The 20,610-nt window shown below is 31.3% G+C and overlaps 1 protein-coding gene across 5 annotated transcripts in view; it reads left to right on the forward strand.

The window, feature by feature from the left end:
- Positions 1-643: 643 nt before the first annotated feature.
- Positions 644-20,610, forward strand: part of l(2)k05819 (transmembrane protein 94-like protein l(2)k05819) — a 127,413-nt gene continuing 107,446 nt past the window's right edge. For all 5 annotated transcript variants that reach the window (XM_085817612.1, XM_085817613.1, XM_085817616.1 and 2 more), the window contains exons 1-4: positions 644-914; positions 4,131-4,279; positions 18,120-18,262; positions 19,666-19,859. In XM_085817612.1, coding sequence (XP_085673738.1) covers positions 810-914; positions 4,131-4,279; positions 18,120-18,262; positions 19,666-19,859 — 591 coding nt within the window. In that variant the 5' untranslated portion in view covers positions 644-809. The remainder of the gene's footprint in view (positions 915-4,130; positions 4,280-18,119; positions 18,263-19,665; positions 19,860-20,610) is intronic.

The following is a 20,610-nucleotide window of genomic DNA, read 5'->3' on the forward strand; positions in this document are numbered from 1 at the left end:
GAACAATGATAAAAAATAATATTTAAATTCTGCATTGTTATTTTTAAAACTCCCACAAATTTCACCCCAAATTAAATCCTGTTATTAAATATTTACTTGAACAGAAAATAAAATTAAATACATAAAATATGACTTGTAATGTAATATGATCACACCTTTAAAATAACGCGTTTTCTTTTCCACGATGAGCTGACCACTCCCCCTTCCCTTGTTTACTTACCGTTTTGCTTTTACAACTCAGTTAATTACGAGTATAATACTCAAACCATTAATTGAAGAAAAATCTGAGAATTATAGATGTTTCTTCGCGCACGTCACACCGAGAAAATACTCAAACTCTTTTCTGACGGCTTTTCAAACGCACATTTCAATTATTCTACTTATTTATGCATGTTAAAAAAACATTCTTTTATATGGAAATGAAATCCGAAATGTAGACATTATTTCAATGTAACCATTCAGTACCTTATAACCCTCTCACGTCTTCACATAAGAAATCAGAAAACACACTCAAAACTTCAAACAAGCTGACGTTTAACCTCACTTCACATAGTAAGGGAAGCGTTTTCTTGCCCTCACGAGGCGTGGCTTATTTGCTTCTCCCGGCTTCACTCTCCTCGTATTGCGACAGCAGAGACGCCATCTCCATGTATCCTAACCTCCTTGGTTATCAAGTTATTACTCTACCGCTCCAAATGAAGTGGCTTTACCGCAATTTTTTTTTGCATTTAATTCGCACAATTTTGGAATACTTTATATATGACAATAATTATTAAAGCAATAAGATTATTCTTTTTAAAACTTAAGATATGTCGTCAAGGGATAATATTCAAACTGATTCTGTGGGCTTGTCTAGTCAAGATGCAATAAACAAATTAAAATCTGCAATAAAAGAAGAGTTAGAAAAAGATCAGGTGCATATAATTTATTCGGATTAATGTTTATGAGGGCGGACATTGAGTCGTACAGAGAATTATTAGTATTTAATCTAATTATTTTGGAGTTATTGATATTTAATTTAAAATTAAGTAATATTTTTAGATTCAATACTAAAAATTCAAGGATTTAAAATATACTCATTAATACTTCAAGTCTATATCTTAGGGTACTAGCAACATGTGTATTTGACTCCCATAATACATATACTATTTTGTTTCTTCCAGTCCTAAAGCACAAAGTGCTGCAGATAAAATCAATCTTCTGAATAAAGAATTAATTTTTTTGCTTTTTATTTATTTATTTATTTCTAATATTATATTATATATCAAAAGTTTTCATGCTGTTTTTTATGAGAATTTCTACAAAAGTACACTGCTAAGTAATCCTCTTTCAAAATTCAAACTTAAAAGATTGAACTTTGAATTACATAGGTTTTGCTGGACATCTGGAATATCAGCAAAAGTGCTTTTTTAAAGTTTAAAATCAAATCACCTTCCATTATCTGTCAATGCCATAATATAATTTTCATGCCAAATGATCCTTGTTTAAAAATGTTTATTTTTAAACGTTTAAGGAAATCTGTGTATAATATGCATTAAAATACCATCCACTTAAATGGCAATCTTAATCTAAAATAACATTGTTGAATATGTTTTCAGAATTAGTCAATTTTTACATAAATTTCAATTTTAAAATATATATTAATTTCATATTGTTACATATTAGTTAAATGTTTTTAGTGTATATATCTATATATGTAATAAGACTCTGCCATTATTCTAATAAGATGACTTGGTGATAGAAAGTTGCAATGGATTGACGATGGTTCTCTGCATTATAACTTGAACAGAACTGACTGCATAGTTAGAAAGATGACACTAGAAGAACACATATAATTTTATTCCATGATAATGCACATCATCACTGTGGATGTGCTATACCCCCTTCCAATTTTGTACTGCTTACATCTTCTTAAACAATGGACGCAATTGGAAAAATAAAGTCTTATGTGGCTAGTTACAAGGCAGTGGAGCAGATTGATAAACCCAAGCAGAAGCAAAGAAATGGGAATCCAGCATCAGTCCATTTCAGATCACATGACAGATTAATGTCCAGATGTTGGGTTCAGATTTCATGGATAAGTGTGCATCAGAACTGAAGGATGTTTAGTTAGAAAATTATTGCTCTGTTATTTTTAGAATGAAAACAGAAGTTAAAGGGCTCTTAATAATTTATTATTTAAAAGCTAGATATTTTATATTTTACACACACACACACACACACACACATATATATATATATATATACATACATATATATGTGCCCCTTGAAATGTTAATGCAAATCCTCAATCTGGAAAACTTTTTGAAATTTTAGTAATTATCATATAACCATCTTGTGAACTACCTTTTTCCTGTAGCAAAATTGCTGTTGTAATTACAATATATATTACCTGAATCACTGTGCAGGTTCTGAAAATGAAGTGATGTAATAATTCAAAATCTGAAAATTTTTGTCAGCAGTTGTTGCTCTTCATAATCTTTATTGGGCCATGAGGTCCAGAAACTCGGAAAGGTTAACCATCCATACTGTATGCCATCTGAAAATTTGTGACATAGAAATAAAAGCTTTTATTCAAAACAAATCTTCAGAAAGCTATTAATATAACAGATTATATTCTTGTGTATAAGGCTATTGAAAGTTGTATTTAAAATATATGAAATCAATGTGGGAAAGCTAATACAAGAGTAGAGAGTGTTCTAAACTTTAAAAATTACGTATATTGTAAAATAATTTTTTTTATTAATTTTTTTTCATAAAAATTCAAGCTTTCTGTTTATGCACATAAAATTTTCTGAATTAGAAAATAATTGAATCTTAGAGTAATATGTTTTACTTTTAGTGTTTGTTTATTTATTTTTTCATAGAATATGCTTTAGATTTCATTGTTATTCTTCAACAGTTTCATTTACGTGTTTTAGGGCTTGCTGTAAAGATCAAATTGTTTTAAAATTGTATTGAGATCATCGTCAATAATTTTATTTTAAGCATTTGTTTTGAATCTTTCCCAGATCTGTTGTAAAATTTTCAGGTACTATTCGGTTTTGAGGGCTGTTAAAAAAAATGCAGCGAAAATGTATGCGCAAAAGCGCCAAATCTAGCAAATGTGCCCATTTAACAGTGCACCAAATCTAGCAAGTGCGCCCATTTAACAGCGCACCAAATCTAGCAAATGCGCCCATTTAAAAGTGCACCAAATCTAGCGTACGTATTGATTTCAGATTGCGTAAGTTTATATAGTTCTATATTTCTAAAGACACCATTGACATACTAGTTTATTTTTTAAATCCTTCTTTGATATCCTATGGATTTAATACAATTTGGGAATTGCCCATGATGAAAAGTCGGCAATAGAATTTTGGGTAAAGTGCAGAATCACCCACTGCTTGACGCGTTTTTAAGAATTGCGCATACTCGGTATCCATGTGCACATCGACTTAGTTTCACTTAATAAAAAAAATCCTAGAATTGCACAAAAATGGCACTGCGTGCACCCTTGACTTAATCTATGTACACATCGACCTATTGTCACTTAAAAAGTAAAAGAAAAATTGACAAAAATTCAATTGTTTTTACCCTTGTAAAAAGCGGCAAACAAATAAGTGGACGATTCTGCACTTTACCGAAAATGTTTTCAAAGAAAAGGCATCATTCATTATAGAAAATTGTGTTTGAACAACCAACGAGATGAAATTATGCTTTAGCGATAACTCGGTAGCGAAATAGCGATGCAGGCATCCATTCAGTTATGTTTAGCAATTTTTATATAAATTATAATAATGATCTGAAATAGTTATTTACTCTTATGCTTCCATTCAGTCATGTTTAGCCTTTTTCATATAAATTATAATAATAAAAAAGTATTATATGAAATTAACCTTTCATCTAGTTATTTACTATCATACTTCCTTTCTTGTCGCAATTATTAGGGTTGCCGCAATTATTTTTGGCAGCATTGGCATCAACAATAGTTTGGCGATTTTTTATGGCCCTCGGAACCGAATAGTACCAATTTTCATATATGGGTTATGAAAAATAATTTATTTTATTGTTTTTATCATTACTTTGCCTCTTTCCCTATGTGTGGTAATTGTTCATTTCAGATTTTGGTTCTTTTTTTCTTCTTTCAGTATACAAATACATCTACTGGCATTCCTCTGTGGATAAAAGATGCATTCCATCATAAAAGTCATCATTCTACGTTTGCTTGGACAAGTGCTGTTATAATGCTTGTTGAAATTTTCTTACTGATAGTTTACCAAGTGTATGTGGATCAAGAGTATGTATCATAAATTTTTGTTACCTTTCAAAGATTAAATATTAGCATGAATGATAGAGGAAGAATTAATTTAAGATATTATAGCATGACATTTTTTCTTCTGTTATTGTGACTGGATTCAGAAATGTATATATGTATGCACATGTGTATGCATATATGTATATAGTATGTGTCTGTGTATGCATCAGGGCTGTGGATTCGTTAGGGAAAATGTCAGATTCCTGGAATTTTAAAGAGTCCGACGCCCTCATATACATAGTATATATATATAAACTTAGTGGCGCAAACAGCCCTTAATGGGCCAAGGCCTGCAGTGCCTCGAAATCTGCTTTCTTGACCGTGTGGGCCCCGGGTTGCATAAGCATATGCTCTGAACAAGTGGTCAGCTTGTCGCAGGACCCCCAGTGTTTAGTCCTCAAGCAAACTTGGTACTCATTTTATCGACCCAAGGGATGGAAATCAAGGGATGAAAGGCTGAGTCGACCTTGCCCAGCCCAGGGTTCGAACCGGACCTGTGGTACTGCTGCCCGATGTGCTAGCCATTGTGCCACCTAGCCTTCATATATATATATATATATATATATAAAATATAATCAATATTTCTTTAGTAAATAAATTATATATATGTAAACATATACATGAGGGTTACAGCTTATTTTTTTAATATGAAAGAAGTAATAGATGCTACGGAAAAAAATTGATCGCATAGCAAATTATTTATATTAATTAGCATTTATTATAAAATGGAAAAACTGGCATTAGTTATTTCCAAGAAACAGTATAGCTTCAGCAAGATCTTCTTTGTTGGAGGGCCATAGATCCGATTTGATAAACTTCAGAGCTAAGAAGAGTCTTTCCACACTAACTTGAGTAGAAAGAAGAGCTGTTACTGTTAGAGCTACTTCTTTTAACTTTTCAGGATAGATTTTTATAAGAGAGGTGTCTTGCAAGCGCAATCATATTTCTCTATTTCTTCAAAGGCTGTGTAAAAATCTTGTTTGTATTTTTTCATTTTTATATCTAAAGGCTCTTGGTTCTTTATTTTCATTCGCTTTGCCTTAGCCTTTTCAACATTATCCAAAAATATTTCTCAAAACCTAATTCATCACTGGAAGATTATGATAGAGATTGAATTGCAATATCTGCAGTTTGACTGCCCTGATTCGAATTCTCCAATTGTTCTGAGGATAATAAGAAAATTTGGTGTTTCGGATCTACGTATATTGAACCCAGCAAGATCTCATTGTCTAGCAAACTAGTTTCTCTTTTCTTTATTGAAGAAATGATTCCTTCTGCAATAAACTCTCCATTTCAGAAAGAACAAACATTCCATTCTCGTCTCCTGTCAATTCTTCAGATTGAAACTTTTTTGTGGCTATATATGATGTAGAAAGAAGAGTTTCAATTCTGCAAGATCATTCCACAGCCTTTCTGTTAGTGAAACATTAGGGTTATCTACATCTCCTAAAAAAGTTCTTAATTCTAAAAATCTCTTTATCATCAAATATGTATTTCCTTATCTCATTGCTTGATCAATAATTGCTCCTTTTCCTAAGAATGGCATCAATTTTAGAAGTTCTTACTGCTATTGCTGCTTATGCTTACCTAAATTTACCAGTGAGATTTGTAACTAAATGACGTAACTAAATGAATCAGTTAAATCATTAAGGGTATCAAATAACAAATATCACATCCATCCTCATATTTATTTATTAATAGGTCAATAAAATAGAAAATAACTATTTATTAATGTGTACAGTTCATAAATAAAAATAATAACTCAGCTTCTCATTAATTTTTTCAATTCATTTTAATTTCATTTCAAATTCAAACTGTCCAACGAAAACTGGAGTCGGAGTTGACCTGATTTTAGTGACTCCAGCTCCGATTCCTTTCACCCCAAAAACTCTCCGACTCCATGACTTTGACTCCACAGCCCTGGTATGCATACACATACATATATGCCTATATATATACTTCCATATACAAACACATATATACTTGCATACGCACATTTCTGAATCCAATCTTGATAACAGAAGAGTACCCTTTTTCTGTAATTTTTTCTTTTCTCTTTTTTCTTTTATTATATCATTTTTTTTTGCAATAGAATTCAAGTGATATTGTTTAGTAATTCTGTGATGAACTTTGAAAGAAGAAAAACAGGTAAAAGTATATTTACGGGTAATCCCTTGGCAGAAATTGGCGATTTTGTGGAGGTACATGAATACCAAGTTAGTGCAATTCTTTGACTTGTTATTTTGATTTTGTGTAGCGACGCCGCTACATAAAGACAGTTTAACAAGTCAAAGAATTGCACAAACTCGTAGCCCAAATACACACTGACCAATTTTCTCTTAAATATTACAGAATTGCACAAACTAGGCATTGTGCACTCCCTTGACTTTATCCATGTACACATCCACCTAGTGAAAATCAGAGAATTGCACAAACTTGGCATTGTACACTTCCTTGACTTTGTCCATGTGCACTTCGATATATTTTCACTTAAAAAGTCAAAGGAGCATCCAATTCTACAGTAGAGGGAAACAAAAAAATACATAATCTCAATAAACTACATTTTAAACCAAACAATAAAATAACATAAAAAGGAAAACCTCTTATGTATCTAAGCATTACACAAAGCAAATATCCACTTATTAAAAATTTCTTAGTCTTCACTCTGTGGCACACAAAATTCCTTAACAGCATCCAAAAACTTCCTAAAATTATCTGAACTCGAATCTGTATATCTGCATCACCACATAAGTTCACAAACATAAAAGTAAAAAATATCCTCCGTAGTTCCGGACTGTCCGGAAAATGGCTACTAAGTAAACCTTCATTTACACATTAGTCAATTAATGCTCTTTTTCCCTTTTGTTCCAAATCAAACAGAAACTTTAAATTAATCTTACTACATTCAGCCATTCTACCATCTAAACAACAAAACAAGCAATATACTTCCAACACACACCAAAAGTCCTTACAAAACATCCTATAATTCAAAATTTACCACAATCATGCAACTGATTACATCATAATAGGATTTCTATAACATTCAACTACTCTTACCATAAATGAAACAACTTGGTGATAAACGAAACAACAGCTTGGCGATGAACGAAACAACAACTTGGCGATAAATCAAACAACAACTTTGCGATAATACAAGGGGTACCCTTCAGTCTACTATAACTGAAAAACACTCTACATGAGCATAAATGTCTTGAACGTAAATACTGCATTAATATCCTGTCTTTTTTTCAAATTAAAATATCTGTGTTCTAGTGATAGTAAACAATAGTAGATATCAAAATAATTATAAGGGATTAATTTACAGTGTAAATTAGAGTTAGAAATATGCTGGCATATTAATAATTCTCACAGCCTTTATTTGTGTGTAAATTCCAACAATTTGAGCCAGAATATTGTATATTGTCAAAACTTTTTATGCTATCAGCTGGATAATATGTTATTCTGCTTATACTTTAATAAAAGTTCCAAAATATCTTAATTATTTAATTTAGTCTGTTTTCCTTATTACTGTTCAAGGGGGGAACTCCCCTTACTATATTACATTGAGTTTTATTCTATTAATATTTTTCTTTGTAACCAACCGTTCTATTTCAAAACATTTTCAAAAAATGGGTTTTAAAAAAATAATCAACAATACCAGAAACTAAAAGCCATTATTATCTCTCTTCTTAAAATAACTGATAGTTTCTGTTCATCCACACCCTCACCAAAAAGTCATGACAAAGTATTCAAGAGGCAAAACAGTATATGTTATCAAAACAATTATATGGCAACCTAGATTTTGTATATAGCACACATCTGTTTTGGCCAGTAAGCAATGTTCAAGTCTTGCAAATGCTAAGTTTGCCCCATTCTCTGACTTTTCTTAAATGAATCACTGTGTACATAGGGAGGTCAATAGCACCAAAAAAGTTGGATTTCTTAGAAAAAGTATGTCTTTTATTACCAACGTTTCTTACTTTTTAAATTTGATTGATTAATTGATTTTGTAAAAAATTCTTAGTGCATTAATTTGACGAAAACTTAATTGCTAACAAGTTTTTGAATTTTTAGTGGTTGTGCAGGTAACAAGAAGTACCAAATATCTTATGTAACTGTAAAGAGTTATATTTCAAAGAATGAAACCTAGTTCTCTTTAACAAAAGGTTGCTTCATCTCGCAGTTCCTTAATATTGAGTGTCTAAACACCTATTTTTTACTATTTTAACTGAATGTTTCAGATCAAATTATTTTTAAAATAGGCTTTGTATTGCAAACATGAGGAGTTTAAAAAGGATTTGTTTTTTCCCCCCTCCCTTCAAAATTTGGATCTGGTAAGAAAAAAATAATTAAGTTATATTTTTATGTCAACATTGAATGCAATATCTTATTATATAGAGATTTTTTCTCTATTAAATATTCAAAGCATTAAATTTCTTATGAAATCATTAACCCCTATTAATGATGGATTAAGAAAAGCCATCATTTAGAGGTTACTTTTGATAAAGGCAAAATGCACATCAAGGACCTCTTTAAACACTACTTTTGTTCCTAAGGATAAATTTTTAAGTTGAATGCAAAATAGGAAGATGAAGATAATTTACACATCACATTTAAGTAAATTTGAAGTGTCATCAATTCTATAATTTAACCCCTTAACTGATTTGTCCATACGGTGTGTGGGCTATTCAAAGTAGGCCGCGACTGGTTTGTTCATACAATGTATGGGAATCTTATGTTTTTTGATTCGTCCATATTTTTAATACTTACATGACTAAAATATTTAGTTTAAATATTTTTTAATAGAAAGCATAACTTGTCCATGTTATTGCAAAAGTTTTGTTCATTTTTTTCTCTGTTGAACTGGAATTTTTCCCACCTTGTGAAACTTTTGCTCTGTTGTATAGAATACTTTTGAATCAAAACCGTCATGCTTGATAATTTCTCAGTGAATTATGGAAGAATATGATGAAAATAATTTATTGCTAGAGGATGAACTGAATTCTGATACAGATTCAGATATGTCTTTCAGTTGCCTGGATTCTTCTTCAAATAATTCGTGTAGCAAGCTCAGCTCTGATGAAGATTTGAGTCTATTAGAAATTTTACTGATATTGATGTGGAAAATCCTCCAGTTTCATGTCCTTCGTTTAATGTTATGGGTGTTTCATTTATACATGTGCAAGCTGAAGATGTTTCAGATAATTTACAATTTTTTGAAATATTCATTCATGTGTTTCTTATGGATAAAATTGTTGAAGAGACAAGTAAGTATGCTAAATGGTACATTGAATTGACTGTTACGAGACATTTTGTAAGAAGTACATTTTGGGAAGAAACAAATGTGAAAGAGATCTATATATAAATATACTTCAAGGAATTGTAAAGAAACCTGGAATTGATCAATACTGGAGCAAGAGATATTCCACATATACACCTTTTTTCCCTAAAATAATGTCTCATTTTCAATTCCTTCTTTTGCACTGCTACTTACACTACTTACATTTTTCTTTTGATATTGGGAAATTTTTGTTATTGGTTATCAGCATTTGATCCACAAAATCACAAATACCCCAAATTGATAAAAGTATAGCCAGTTATCGAAAATCTAAATCAGAAATCTAGAGAGACGGTGACGTCAATGAGAGGTGTTACAATAGATGAGAACCTTATGCTATTCAAGGAACAACTAAGATGGAAGCAATTTATTCCCATAAAAAGTGCTAGATTTGGAATGTTTTATACCGCATGAATCGATATCTGGTTATGTCTGGTCAATTACAATTTACAAAGGAAAAAGTACAGTTCTGAAACCTGAGGATTCAGAGTTTTGCATTTTGTCACAAGTTGTCCTGACTATCATGGACCCATTGCTTCATAAATAATTTTCTTACTACAGAAAATTATTTTTCCTAACCAGAATTAGCAAACAAACTTATTTCATGTCGAAAGGGCACATATGGCACATTAAACTTGAGAAAAGGAGTAACTAAGGATGTTGAGATCTCCCATAGAGTGTGTTGTAGCACCCCTCAACTGTGTGAGAAAAGTTTCGATTTGAGTGAGAGATGGCGTAGGTTTTGAGAATGTAGTGTTAAGGGCTGTGTAACGTGCATTTGCTATGTAACTGTACTATGTAATATAATGTAATTAAACATATTTATTTAAAATGTGGAGCAATTTTGAAGGAGCATACTTCACATTTTTGTGGAGCCACCAGTGAGGATAGAGTCGGTCTTGGAAGCTGTGGATTCTAGTGGTTTAGTTGCAAGCTTTGTTTGGGAATTTGTGGAATTTTGCAGGAAGTGAAGGTAGGATTTGTTTTGATGTTTTGTTTGAAATTTGAATTGTTGTAAAATGTCGGAATTACCCAAGTTGAGAAAGGAGCGTAGCGCAGTTAGGTTTACGTTAACTAAGTTAATTAACAAAGTTGAGGCTTTTATTAAGGAAGGTTCTACCAAGATAGATGTTACGAATAAGGTAGATACTTTAAAGGAATTTCGAGCCCAAATAATAGATAAGGAAACTAATTTAAAACGATTAAACGATAAAGTGAAAAATCTTTGTAATTGTGATGATATAGAAGAGGAAATTACTGTGTCAGAGGAATATTCAGAAAAAATTATTCTCTGGAAACAAAAGATAACTAATGTAATTGATAGATTAATGAAAGATGAAATGAATATTAGTAACGTATCGTTTTCTATTCCCGCAACTGCTCAAGGTACACTAGAAAACCAAACCTTTTGAGAAACCAAAACAGTTAAACTTCCTAAATTGATAATCAGTAAATATTATGGTGATCCTGCTTCTTGGTTAGAATTTTATAACCAGTTTGAAAGTGATATTCATAATAACAGTAATCTTACAAAGATAGATAAATTTAATTATTTAAGGTCATATTTAGGGGGTACGGCATCTAATTGTATAAGTGGTTTCGTGTTAACAGAAGGAAATTATGATGCTGCTTTGGATACATTAAAAGGTAGATTTGGTAATAAGAATACTCTTATACAGACACATTTGAATGAGTTACTTAAAATTCCTATTATTAGAAGTATAAAGGGTTTAGCTGGATTGAGAAGGTTGTTTGACAAAGCTGATACTCAAATTAGAAGTTTAGAGTCGTTAGGCATTGAAACGAAATCTTTCAGCACTTTATTGATTTCCATGTTTTTAGAAGGAATTTCAAAGGAACTTGTTTTAGAATTCAACAGAATGTATCCAGATAGTGATTGGAATTTTAAGGATCTATTTACCTTTCTAGACAAAGAGATACGGTCTAGGGAAAGGAAATATTTATTTAGTAGCAAAACTGAAAATTATCATAATTTGGGTAATGAATATAAAAGTAATTCTAGGAAAATTAAAAAATAAAAAGCTTAATAGGAATATATCAACTGCTAGTTATACTACAAATGTTAAAAGAAATTGCATATTTTGTAATAGCAAAGAACATTTTGAATTTGAAAGTGTCGCGGAAAGGAAAAGTAGATTAAAAAGAGATAACCCATGTTATCGCTGTTTCTCAAAATTCCATTTAGCACGATTTTGTAAAAATAAACTTGACCTATGCAAGACCTGCAACAGCTTAGCTCACCACTCCTTGCTATGCGAAAAAAGTAATAAATCAGCTGAAGTCGAAAGGGAAAAAGAGAATTAAAACGCGGTGACTCAGTGCAGCTCCTCTCAACGAGGGTCAAATGGCAGTGCTTTACTGCAAACTTGTACTGTCTTGGCTTGTTCGAAAGGAAACTTTAAACTATGTTGGGTGTTAATGGATAATGGGAGTGAAAGATCTTGGATAACAAAATCTTTGGCAGATGCCCTTAGCCTTAAAACCATTCGAAAGGAAAGATTGTCAGTTTATGCTTTTGGGTCCATGAAAGTCATAAATAAAACTTACAGTGTAGTAAAATTAACATTGAGAAATAGGAACGATCCTAAGAAATATATTGAGATAGAAGCATTAGTTACTGAAATGATTACTGCCGCACCCATTGCATTTCCCAAAATAAATATTCCAAATATTTTTAAGCAAAAGGGTTTAAATTTAGCTGAGGATGCATGGATTCAGATGAAAGTATTCACATTTTAATAGGAGCAGATTATTTTTGGGACGTCATTAAAGAGTCGAAAGTAGAAAAAAATAACCAAAACGCTAAACTGCATACAAACTATTTTTGGCCTTACACTCCAGGGCATACAAAATAATTCTGAGAATAAAATTTGGGAAAACATAGTATCAACAAATTTTTGCATTGGCACTGATATGCAGATGCTATGGAATTTAGAATCATTAGGAATTACAGATTCTAATAAGTTATCAATTGCAGATGAGAATTTGATAAAACAGTTTGAAGATAATTTGAGGTGTGTACATGGAAGATACAAAACTTGTTTGTTATGTGGAATAAAGCCAACAGATTTAAAAAATAACTTTTGTCTTGCTAAAAAAAGACTTGAGGACTTAAAAAACAATTTCGAAAATTATGAATGGTTGGCGAATGAATACAAGGATATAATTAAAGATCAACAGAGTAAAGAAATAATTGAAGAATGTTCTAGGGATGCGAAAGAGTATTTCTGCCACATAGAGCAGTTGTGAGAACCGATAAGGATACTACTAAAGTTCGCGTGGTTTTCAATTGCAGTTCGAAAGTGAAACTAAATCTCTCTTTGAATGATTATTTAGAGACTGGGCCGAATTTGAATCCCAATGTACTGGATGATATTTTAAATTTTAGGAAATTCAAAATTGCATTTTGTGCTGATATAGAGAAAGCATTTTTGATGATTGGAATTTCAGAAGAGGATAGGAAATTTTTAAAATTCTTGTGGTTATCAGAAAATACAAATGAAGACTACAAAATAATGCGTATGACATGCTTGCTGTTTGGTTGTAAGTCATCGCCATTTATTTTAAGTGCAACAATAAAAAAGCAGTTAAAGCAGTACAGGAATAATAAACCTGAATGTGTTGAAATGGTGAACTCTTCACTGCATGTAGATGATTTGTATTTTGGAGGAAATAATGTTGAAGAGGCATTTAAGCTGTCTTCTGAAGCTGTGTCGATTATAAAGGATGCAAGTATGATTTTGCGAAAATTAAAAACTAATTCTGAGAAACTGAGGTCATTGTGGATGCAGAATGGACTTATTGATGATACTTGATTGTCAGTTGAAGGTTTTAGGCTTGAACTGGAACCCAGTAAATGATAAATTTTCTATAGATATAGCAAGATTAATGGATAATTTAAAGAGTTTGAAGAGCACAAAGCGTTATGTCTTGCATATTGCAGCAATGATTTTTGATCCAATTGGTTTTGCAGCTCCATTTATAGTTAGGATTAAGTGTTTGCTACAGGAAATTGGGGAACGTGGTATTGGTTGGGATGAGAAATTGCCAGATGACCTTAAAATCAAGTGGATTAGCTGGTGGTCTGAGGTTAAATATCTGAAGGATATTTCAGTTTGGAGAAATTTATTTGTGTGTTGTGATAACTTAAATTCAAAAATGGAAATACACTTATTTTGTGATGCGTCTCCTATAGCTTATGGTGCTGTAGCGTATTGTCATTACTTAAACGATAAGGGTGACATTTTCGTGTCGTTTGTCATGTCGAAAAGCAGAGTAGCTCCTTTGAAGAAATTGACGTTGCCACGATTGGAACTAATGGCAGCAGTCATAGGAGCTAGAATAGAAAAGTATCTGGGAGAGGTTTTTAAGGATCTTATTGATAAATTTGTGTATTGGACTGATTTCTTAATTGTCTTGTTTTGGATAAAGGGTTCTGCGAAACAATGGAAACAGTTTGTCGGTAATAGAGTGGTTGAAGTGCAGGAAAAATCAGATCCCAGGTCTTGGAATCATTGCAGTGGAAGGGAAAATCCTGCTGATTTAGTTAATAGGGGTGTGCCAGTTCAATGTTTGTTGGAAGGTGATCGTTGGTGGTGTGGTCCATATTGGCTAAAAAGAAAAGATAATTTTTTCCCTAAGCATCCACTGAAGGATATCCCACTGGAAGTAGTAGAAACTGAGAGAAAGGGATGTGTTGTGCATACTACTGTGATTAAGAATTTTGTGATTGATGAACTGCTTCATAAATAGTCTTCTTGGACAAAACTTTTGCAAGTTATAGCTTGGTGTCTCAGATTTATTGCCAATGTGAAACGATCATCAATAACAAGGACAAAATAAAATTTTCTCCAGACTGGAGAGCTAGCCGTAGCACATTCTTGGGTAATCAAGTCTGTGCAAATGCAAGAATTTAGTGAAGAAATCGATCATTTGAAAAGGAGAAAACTGGTGAGTCCTCTCAGTAAACTCAATATGTTGAATCCATTCTTAGACAATGAGGGTATACTAAGAGTGGGAGGACGACTAAGAAATGCTAGCATCTAACAGAATGTAAAATATCCAGTCATTCTGCCTAAATCACACTATATTACAGAACTGATAATACGATATTATCACTATAAATATCTTCACGGAGGAGCACAAATGCTCCATTCAGAAATCAAGCAGAGGTACTGGATTATTAATGCACGAGCAGCTATTCGAAAGATCATTCGTAAATGTGTAACATGCTGTCGACATAGACGTGAGCTGTCATATCAAGCAATGGGCGATCTTCCAGCATCCAGAGTGAATCCCGCAAGAGCTTTTTCGAAATGTGGTGTGGATTTTTCGGGTCCTTTCCAAGTTAAACCAAGTAAAGGGTGCGGTGTTCGGACAGTGAAGATCTACGTTTGTGTTTTCGTATGTTTTAATACTAAGGCAGTGCATTTAGAACAAGTTAGAGACATGATGACAGATTCCTTCATAGCAGCTCTAAAACAGTTCATTCCTAGATGTGGAAGAGCAGACGAAATGTATAGTGATTGCGGCACTAATTTTATAGGTGCCAACAGACAACTGAAATCATATCGTTCGGACCAAAGGGTAGCTAGATACTTAACAGAGGAAGAAATTAAGTGGAATTTCAATCCGCCTTCTGCGCCGCTTTTTGGTGGACTATGGAAAGCTGCGGTAAAGGCTACGAAATATCATATAAGAAGAGCAATTGGTTCTCAAGTTCTAACTTTTGAAGAATTTGCTACTTATCTAGCAGAAGTCGAGGCATATCTGAACTCAAGACCATTAGTAGCGATTTCAAGTGAACCAGATGATTTTTTTGTGATTACACTTGGTCATTTTTTAATAGGAACATCCTTAAAGGCTATTCCGGAACCAAATGTGTGCGACGAGACACTAACACTTCGCAATCGTTGGAAACTAGTTCAGCAAATGTCGCAGTTCTTCTGGAGGAAATGGTCTAAGGACTATTTGACTCAACTGCAAATACGCACAAAATGGCATTGTGCTTCAGCAAATATTAAAGTAAATGACTTAGTAATTATATAAGTAAATGACAAATATTAAAGTAAATGACTTAGATAACACACCTTCCTTAAAATGGAAACTGGGACGTATCACCGAAATTTACCCAGGTAATGATTACAGGGTTCGTGTTGTAAAAGTAAAAACTGCTGATGGTGAATTCAAGAGACCCATTCACAAACTGTGTGTGTTACCAATAGACAGTTAACTATCGTGGAAAATTTTGAACTTTAACTTGATATTCATCGATATTCATTTGAATTCTTGACGTTTTATTGTTATTATGCTATTACTTACTTATTTATGTTATTAATTTTGTGTAATTCATTGTTTATACTTATATGTTAATTTAGGCTTAGTATTACTCATTTATAAGCAAGAACTATTTAATCTAGAAATTATATGTTTACTAAGCATAATGTTAAGTAATAATTTCATGTAATAGGTAGTTTGATGTCCTGAACGGTCATCCGTGGAGAGTATGTTGAGATCTCCTATAGAGGGGGTTGTAGCACTCCACAACTGTGTGAGAAAAGTTTCGATTTGAGTGAGAGTTTTCGTGGGTTTTGAGAATGTAGTGTGAAGAGCTGTGTAACGCGTATTTGTAATATAATGTAATTAAATGTATTTATTTAAAATGTGGAGCAATTTTGAAGGAGCATACTTCACAAAGGAAATGAAGCAAAGAAACTGAAAAAAGGGGAAATCATAGCTAAGAGAGGAAAAGCTATGGCGATGAAATGGATGGATTAAAAAAAAAGTTTCACTACAGTCCACAACTCATAATGCTCAAGTAGAACAAATTACAAAGTAAAAAAAAAAGTCCGTTCAGAGACAAAATAAAAACCCAAACTCACAATAGATTATAATAGTACTAGAAATGGAATAGATTGTATGGATCAAAGTTTTTCAAAATTTGAAATATATATATATAAATAAATAAAAAAAAAAGAGGAGGGGGAAATATGAAAATAATTTTTTTCCATGTTTTTGATATTATGATATGGAACTCGTATGTCACCTACCGTAAGGAAGGAGGAAATAGCACACAGTTAGAGTTCAGACTTGATCTTGTTGACAGCATTGTTGGAAATACCATTCTCAAATAAATTTCAAATGTGGACAACCAGGTTCTGAGCCTAATCCTCTAAGACTGACAGAAAGAGAGGGAAAAAAAGTATAATGCTAATCCAGCTAGTGTCATTTCATGTCTCTAGTGAATAATGAATAGAAGAGGTAAGAACTGTGTTTACTGCTTGTAAATTGCTTAGTTTGTTAATCAACTACAGGCAGGTCAAAAAAATATTTTATGCTTTAATATAAAATATTACAAATAAATATTTTATGCTTTACTAAATGGCAACAAACTGGCATGTGAAAGTTTAAAAAAAAAAAAAAAAAAAATCTTGGATGTCTTTAGAATTTCCAATGAAGTACTAAATGTTGCTATACATTTTTGTGGCAACATCTTTTATTTGTGTTGTCATAATCTTTTTAGGCTTGTTATATTATTTTTTAAATAATATATGATGATAACATTTGGTAGTAGCATCCTTTTATTTGTTTTGCCATGCATTTTTTTAGGTTCGTTATTTTATTTCTTTAAAAGTATTGCATTAAGAGAACAGTTGGTGGCAACATCTTTTTATTTATGTTGCCATTTTTTTTATCTGCCGTATTATTTCTGTAAAAATAATAGTATATGGTGATAACATTTGAAGATTTTGATTTGGACAAAAAAGTAATATTGGATACTAAAAGCACCTTTGGTACTAGAAACCTCTTGATAGATGGGAAGTCACATGCTTTCTGTTTCAAATTATGGCTAATGTATTCAAATGTCCTAGCAATGGCCTTCTGAATGAACAGAAAATTTCCTTCTTTTATGTCTATTTCTGAAAACATTGCTAAATAAACCAAATACCAACCCAATTAATAATTATTTGAGTATTAAAGAATAAGCTGGTTGCTATTAGTTTTTCCTTGGAGTTTGGGGAGGGCGATTGTTTATGAACTAGTGCTATGGATGAATGCTAGCAATAGTTATAACATTATGAATGAAACTTATAGATTGTCTTCATTCATTCAGTCGTTACTTATAGTGCATTAAGGAGAATTAATAATTACAACAGGGCAATCCAATATTATGAGAGATTAATTATAATATATTACTTATTAATAAATATTAGTATATTACTTATTAAAAAACTTAATATATTACTTATTAAAAAAACTTAATATATTACTTCTTAAAAAAGAACTGCTAAAACATTGCTGTTTATAAGAAATTTATTATTAGGCCTTACTCTATATTGCCTGTGCAATTTTATTTTTAAATTGCTAAATTTAACTGGTATCAGTTTACCAATAAATGAAAAATATATGCTATTTTTTCAAAATTTCTTTTTAGTAAATATATTGGTTTTCTTTTTCTCCTAGCTATAGGGTAAAATCAATTGCTGCTGAAATATTTTTCCTTGTGCTGTTCCTGCTTGCAAACATTTTTATAGTGGCCTGTGATAATATGCTTAGGCATACAGAAATGCTATCACGAGTTAAATCAATCGTGAAATTACTTGAAGGTATACAAAATTTACTGTTTTATTCATTCTTTAATATTAACAATTCTTGTAAATTTTTTTTTTCTTTGTAAAAGGTTTTGGAGAAGTATGAAACCTGGATTATTTATTAACCATCAATGTACTGTATTTGTTAAATATACTATATGTGTACATTTCATTGTGTAATAAAATGAATTTCTATACTTTAATGATTATATATAAGGACATGAATGAGAATTGCAATTTTCGTTAATGCTTCAGTTTGAAGTCCCCCTTCGCCGGATTAAGAGGGCAGTCTTTTGAATTCTAAATAAAATTCTTTAAGAATAAATAGTCACAAATTAATAAATTTTTCCTCTAAATTCAAATCACTGTATAATTAGAGCATTTGTCTGAAATGTTTTTTGAAGTAACTATCTACATTCAAGTTAAATTAAAATGCAGTTTTCTTAGTTTTGAGTTTTCCCTGCTTTAAGCTATTTAAATTTTTCATTCTCAGTTTAGATTATTGAGTTCTGTTTATTTTATTACTTCTTATACTTATTCTTTTGAAAATAATTTTTCCCAATTTGTAGTCTTATTATACATTTGTATATTTATTTTGTTAGTGTTTTAACTTGTGTAAGCCTCGTACTATATTTTTGGTACACAAGGAGTTAAAGTTTGAGTTAAAAAAAAAAAAAAAAACTTTTTAAATTGTAGGCCAGAAGGCAATTAATGAATTACTTTAACATGTTTTCAGTCGTAGCCAATACTGTACATTAAAAACGATTATATTTTTTTATTAAGCTATTAGAACTCTTTTATAACTAATTAAAATCTTTAATTGTCATTAAATATAAAAAGTAATATTAATTAACGAAAAACTACAAATCATATTCAAATTAAATGATTAGTAACTTAATTCAAATTTAATAAGATATTAAGCAGCATTTACATGCGATATATTAATGTTAAAAAATATTATAAAATAACATTTAATATTGGATTTTGAGTAAAAGTTGCTATAAAACTTTGAATTTAACAATTTTAAATTTATCTTTTTAAATTTGAGTGTTACAATTTTGGAAAACTGAATTTTAATTATCATTTCTTGTTGTCCTTAAGTTGATGAGAAAAAAACTTACAATATAATAAAAAATTCTGTGGTATTCTCTTTCAAAAAAGGGGGAAGGAGGTTAACTTTTACCTGTTATTCATATTAAAGCTACCATTATCTGGTGATTTTAAAAGATGTTATTTGACTGATATTATTGTTATCTTTTTCCTTGATCAATAGTTCTCTTTCATTGCTGAGATTTCTCTGCATCTTTAAATTAAAAACTATATAACTCACATTTAAAAATGTGTTTAAAAATACTCACATTTAAAAACTTCAAAAATGTGTGTCTAAAATTATTAATCACAATTTTTTTTTAATACAGAAAACCAGTACCATTTAAGAGATAAAAATCAATATTTGAATCTGCATACCCCTCAGTCACCCTGTATTTCAGTACAGTGGACATACCGTGATGGCCATCTTCTAAACCTCCCTTGTTCTTTATTGGTTGAAGGTGATGTTATCCTAATGAGGCCTGGACATGCAGCTCCAGGACAATGCATTTCTCTCAACAAGGTTGGTTAATAGGTTTTCCAGCTGGGATTATTTTTGTTCTTTACTATTAGAGAAAACAATATTAAAAAATAAATTGAGTTTTTGAGTGGAAAAATAAGGTTACTTTCAGCATATGATACTTTTATGCTTAAATTAAATATGAACACGTTAGATTTTAAATACTTATGTTCTGCATTTATTAAATATGTGTTTTGAAGTACATTTAACATTTTAGATGCTTTTATATTTATTTTTTATAGTTATTTTTTAATTGTTTATCCTTCATTTAAATTCATAATTCCTCTTTTTTTTTGGATGTTATTACCAAACAGTTAAATGAAAAGTATATGTATTGTGGAAGAAAAATATAGTTTTTGTTTGACATGTTCCCCATCTGAGAACATGTATGTCTGACTTATTCTTTCAGTAATGAATCTATTTGTATTACACATGCATAAATGCATATAACTGTACCATTAAATAATTGTAAATTAGTTTATAATTATTAATTACAGGGGTTGGACAAAAATATGGAAACACCTTTAAAAAAACATGTTTCTTTGCTTAACATGGTGTAGGAAACCCGTTGGCATCCAAAACAGCTTGCAGTCTTCTTGGAATGGATAAATACAGTTCCTGTATGTTTGCCAAGGGAATATTATACCATTCTTCCTGCAAAACGGTGGCAAGATGATGGAAGATAACGATGTTGGCGGTAGATAACGAGAGCGCACTTTCCGTTCCAATGTAGACCACAAAGGTTCGATAATAT

Source organism: Stegodyphus dumicola, chromosome 5 (assembly GCF_044657685.1).
Source record: "Stegodyphus dumicola isolate Sdum_Otavi_A_Nest chromosome 5, ASM4465768v1".
Classification (NCBI taxonomy): Eukaryota; Metazoa; Arthropoda; class Arachnida; order Araneae; family Eresidae; genus Stegodyphus; species Stegodyphus dumicola.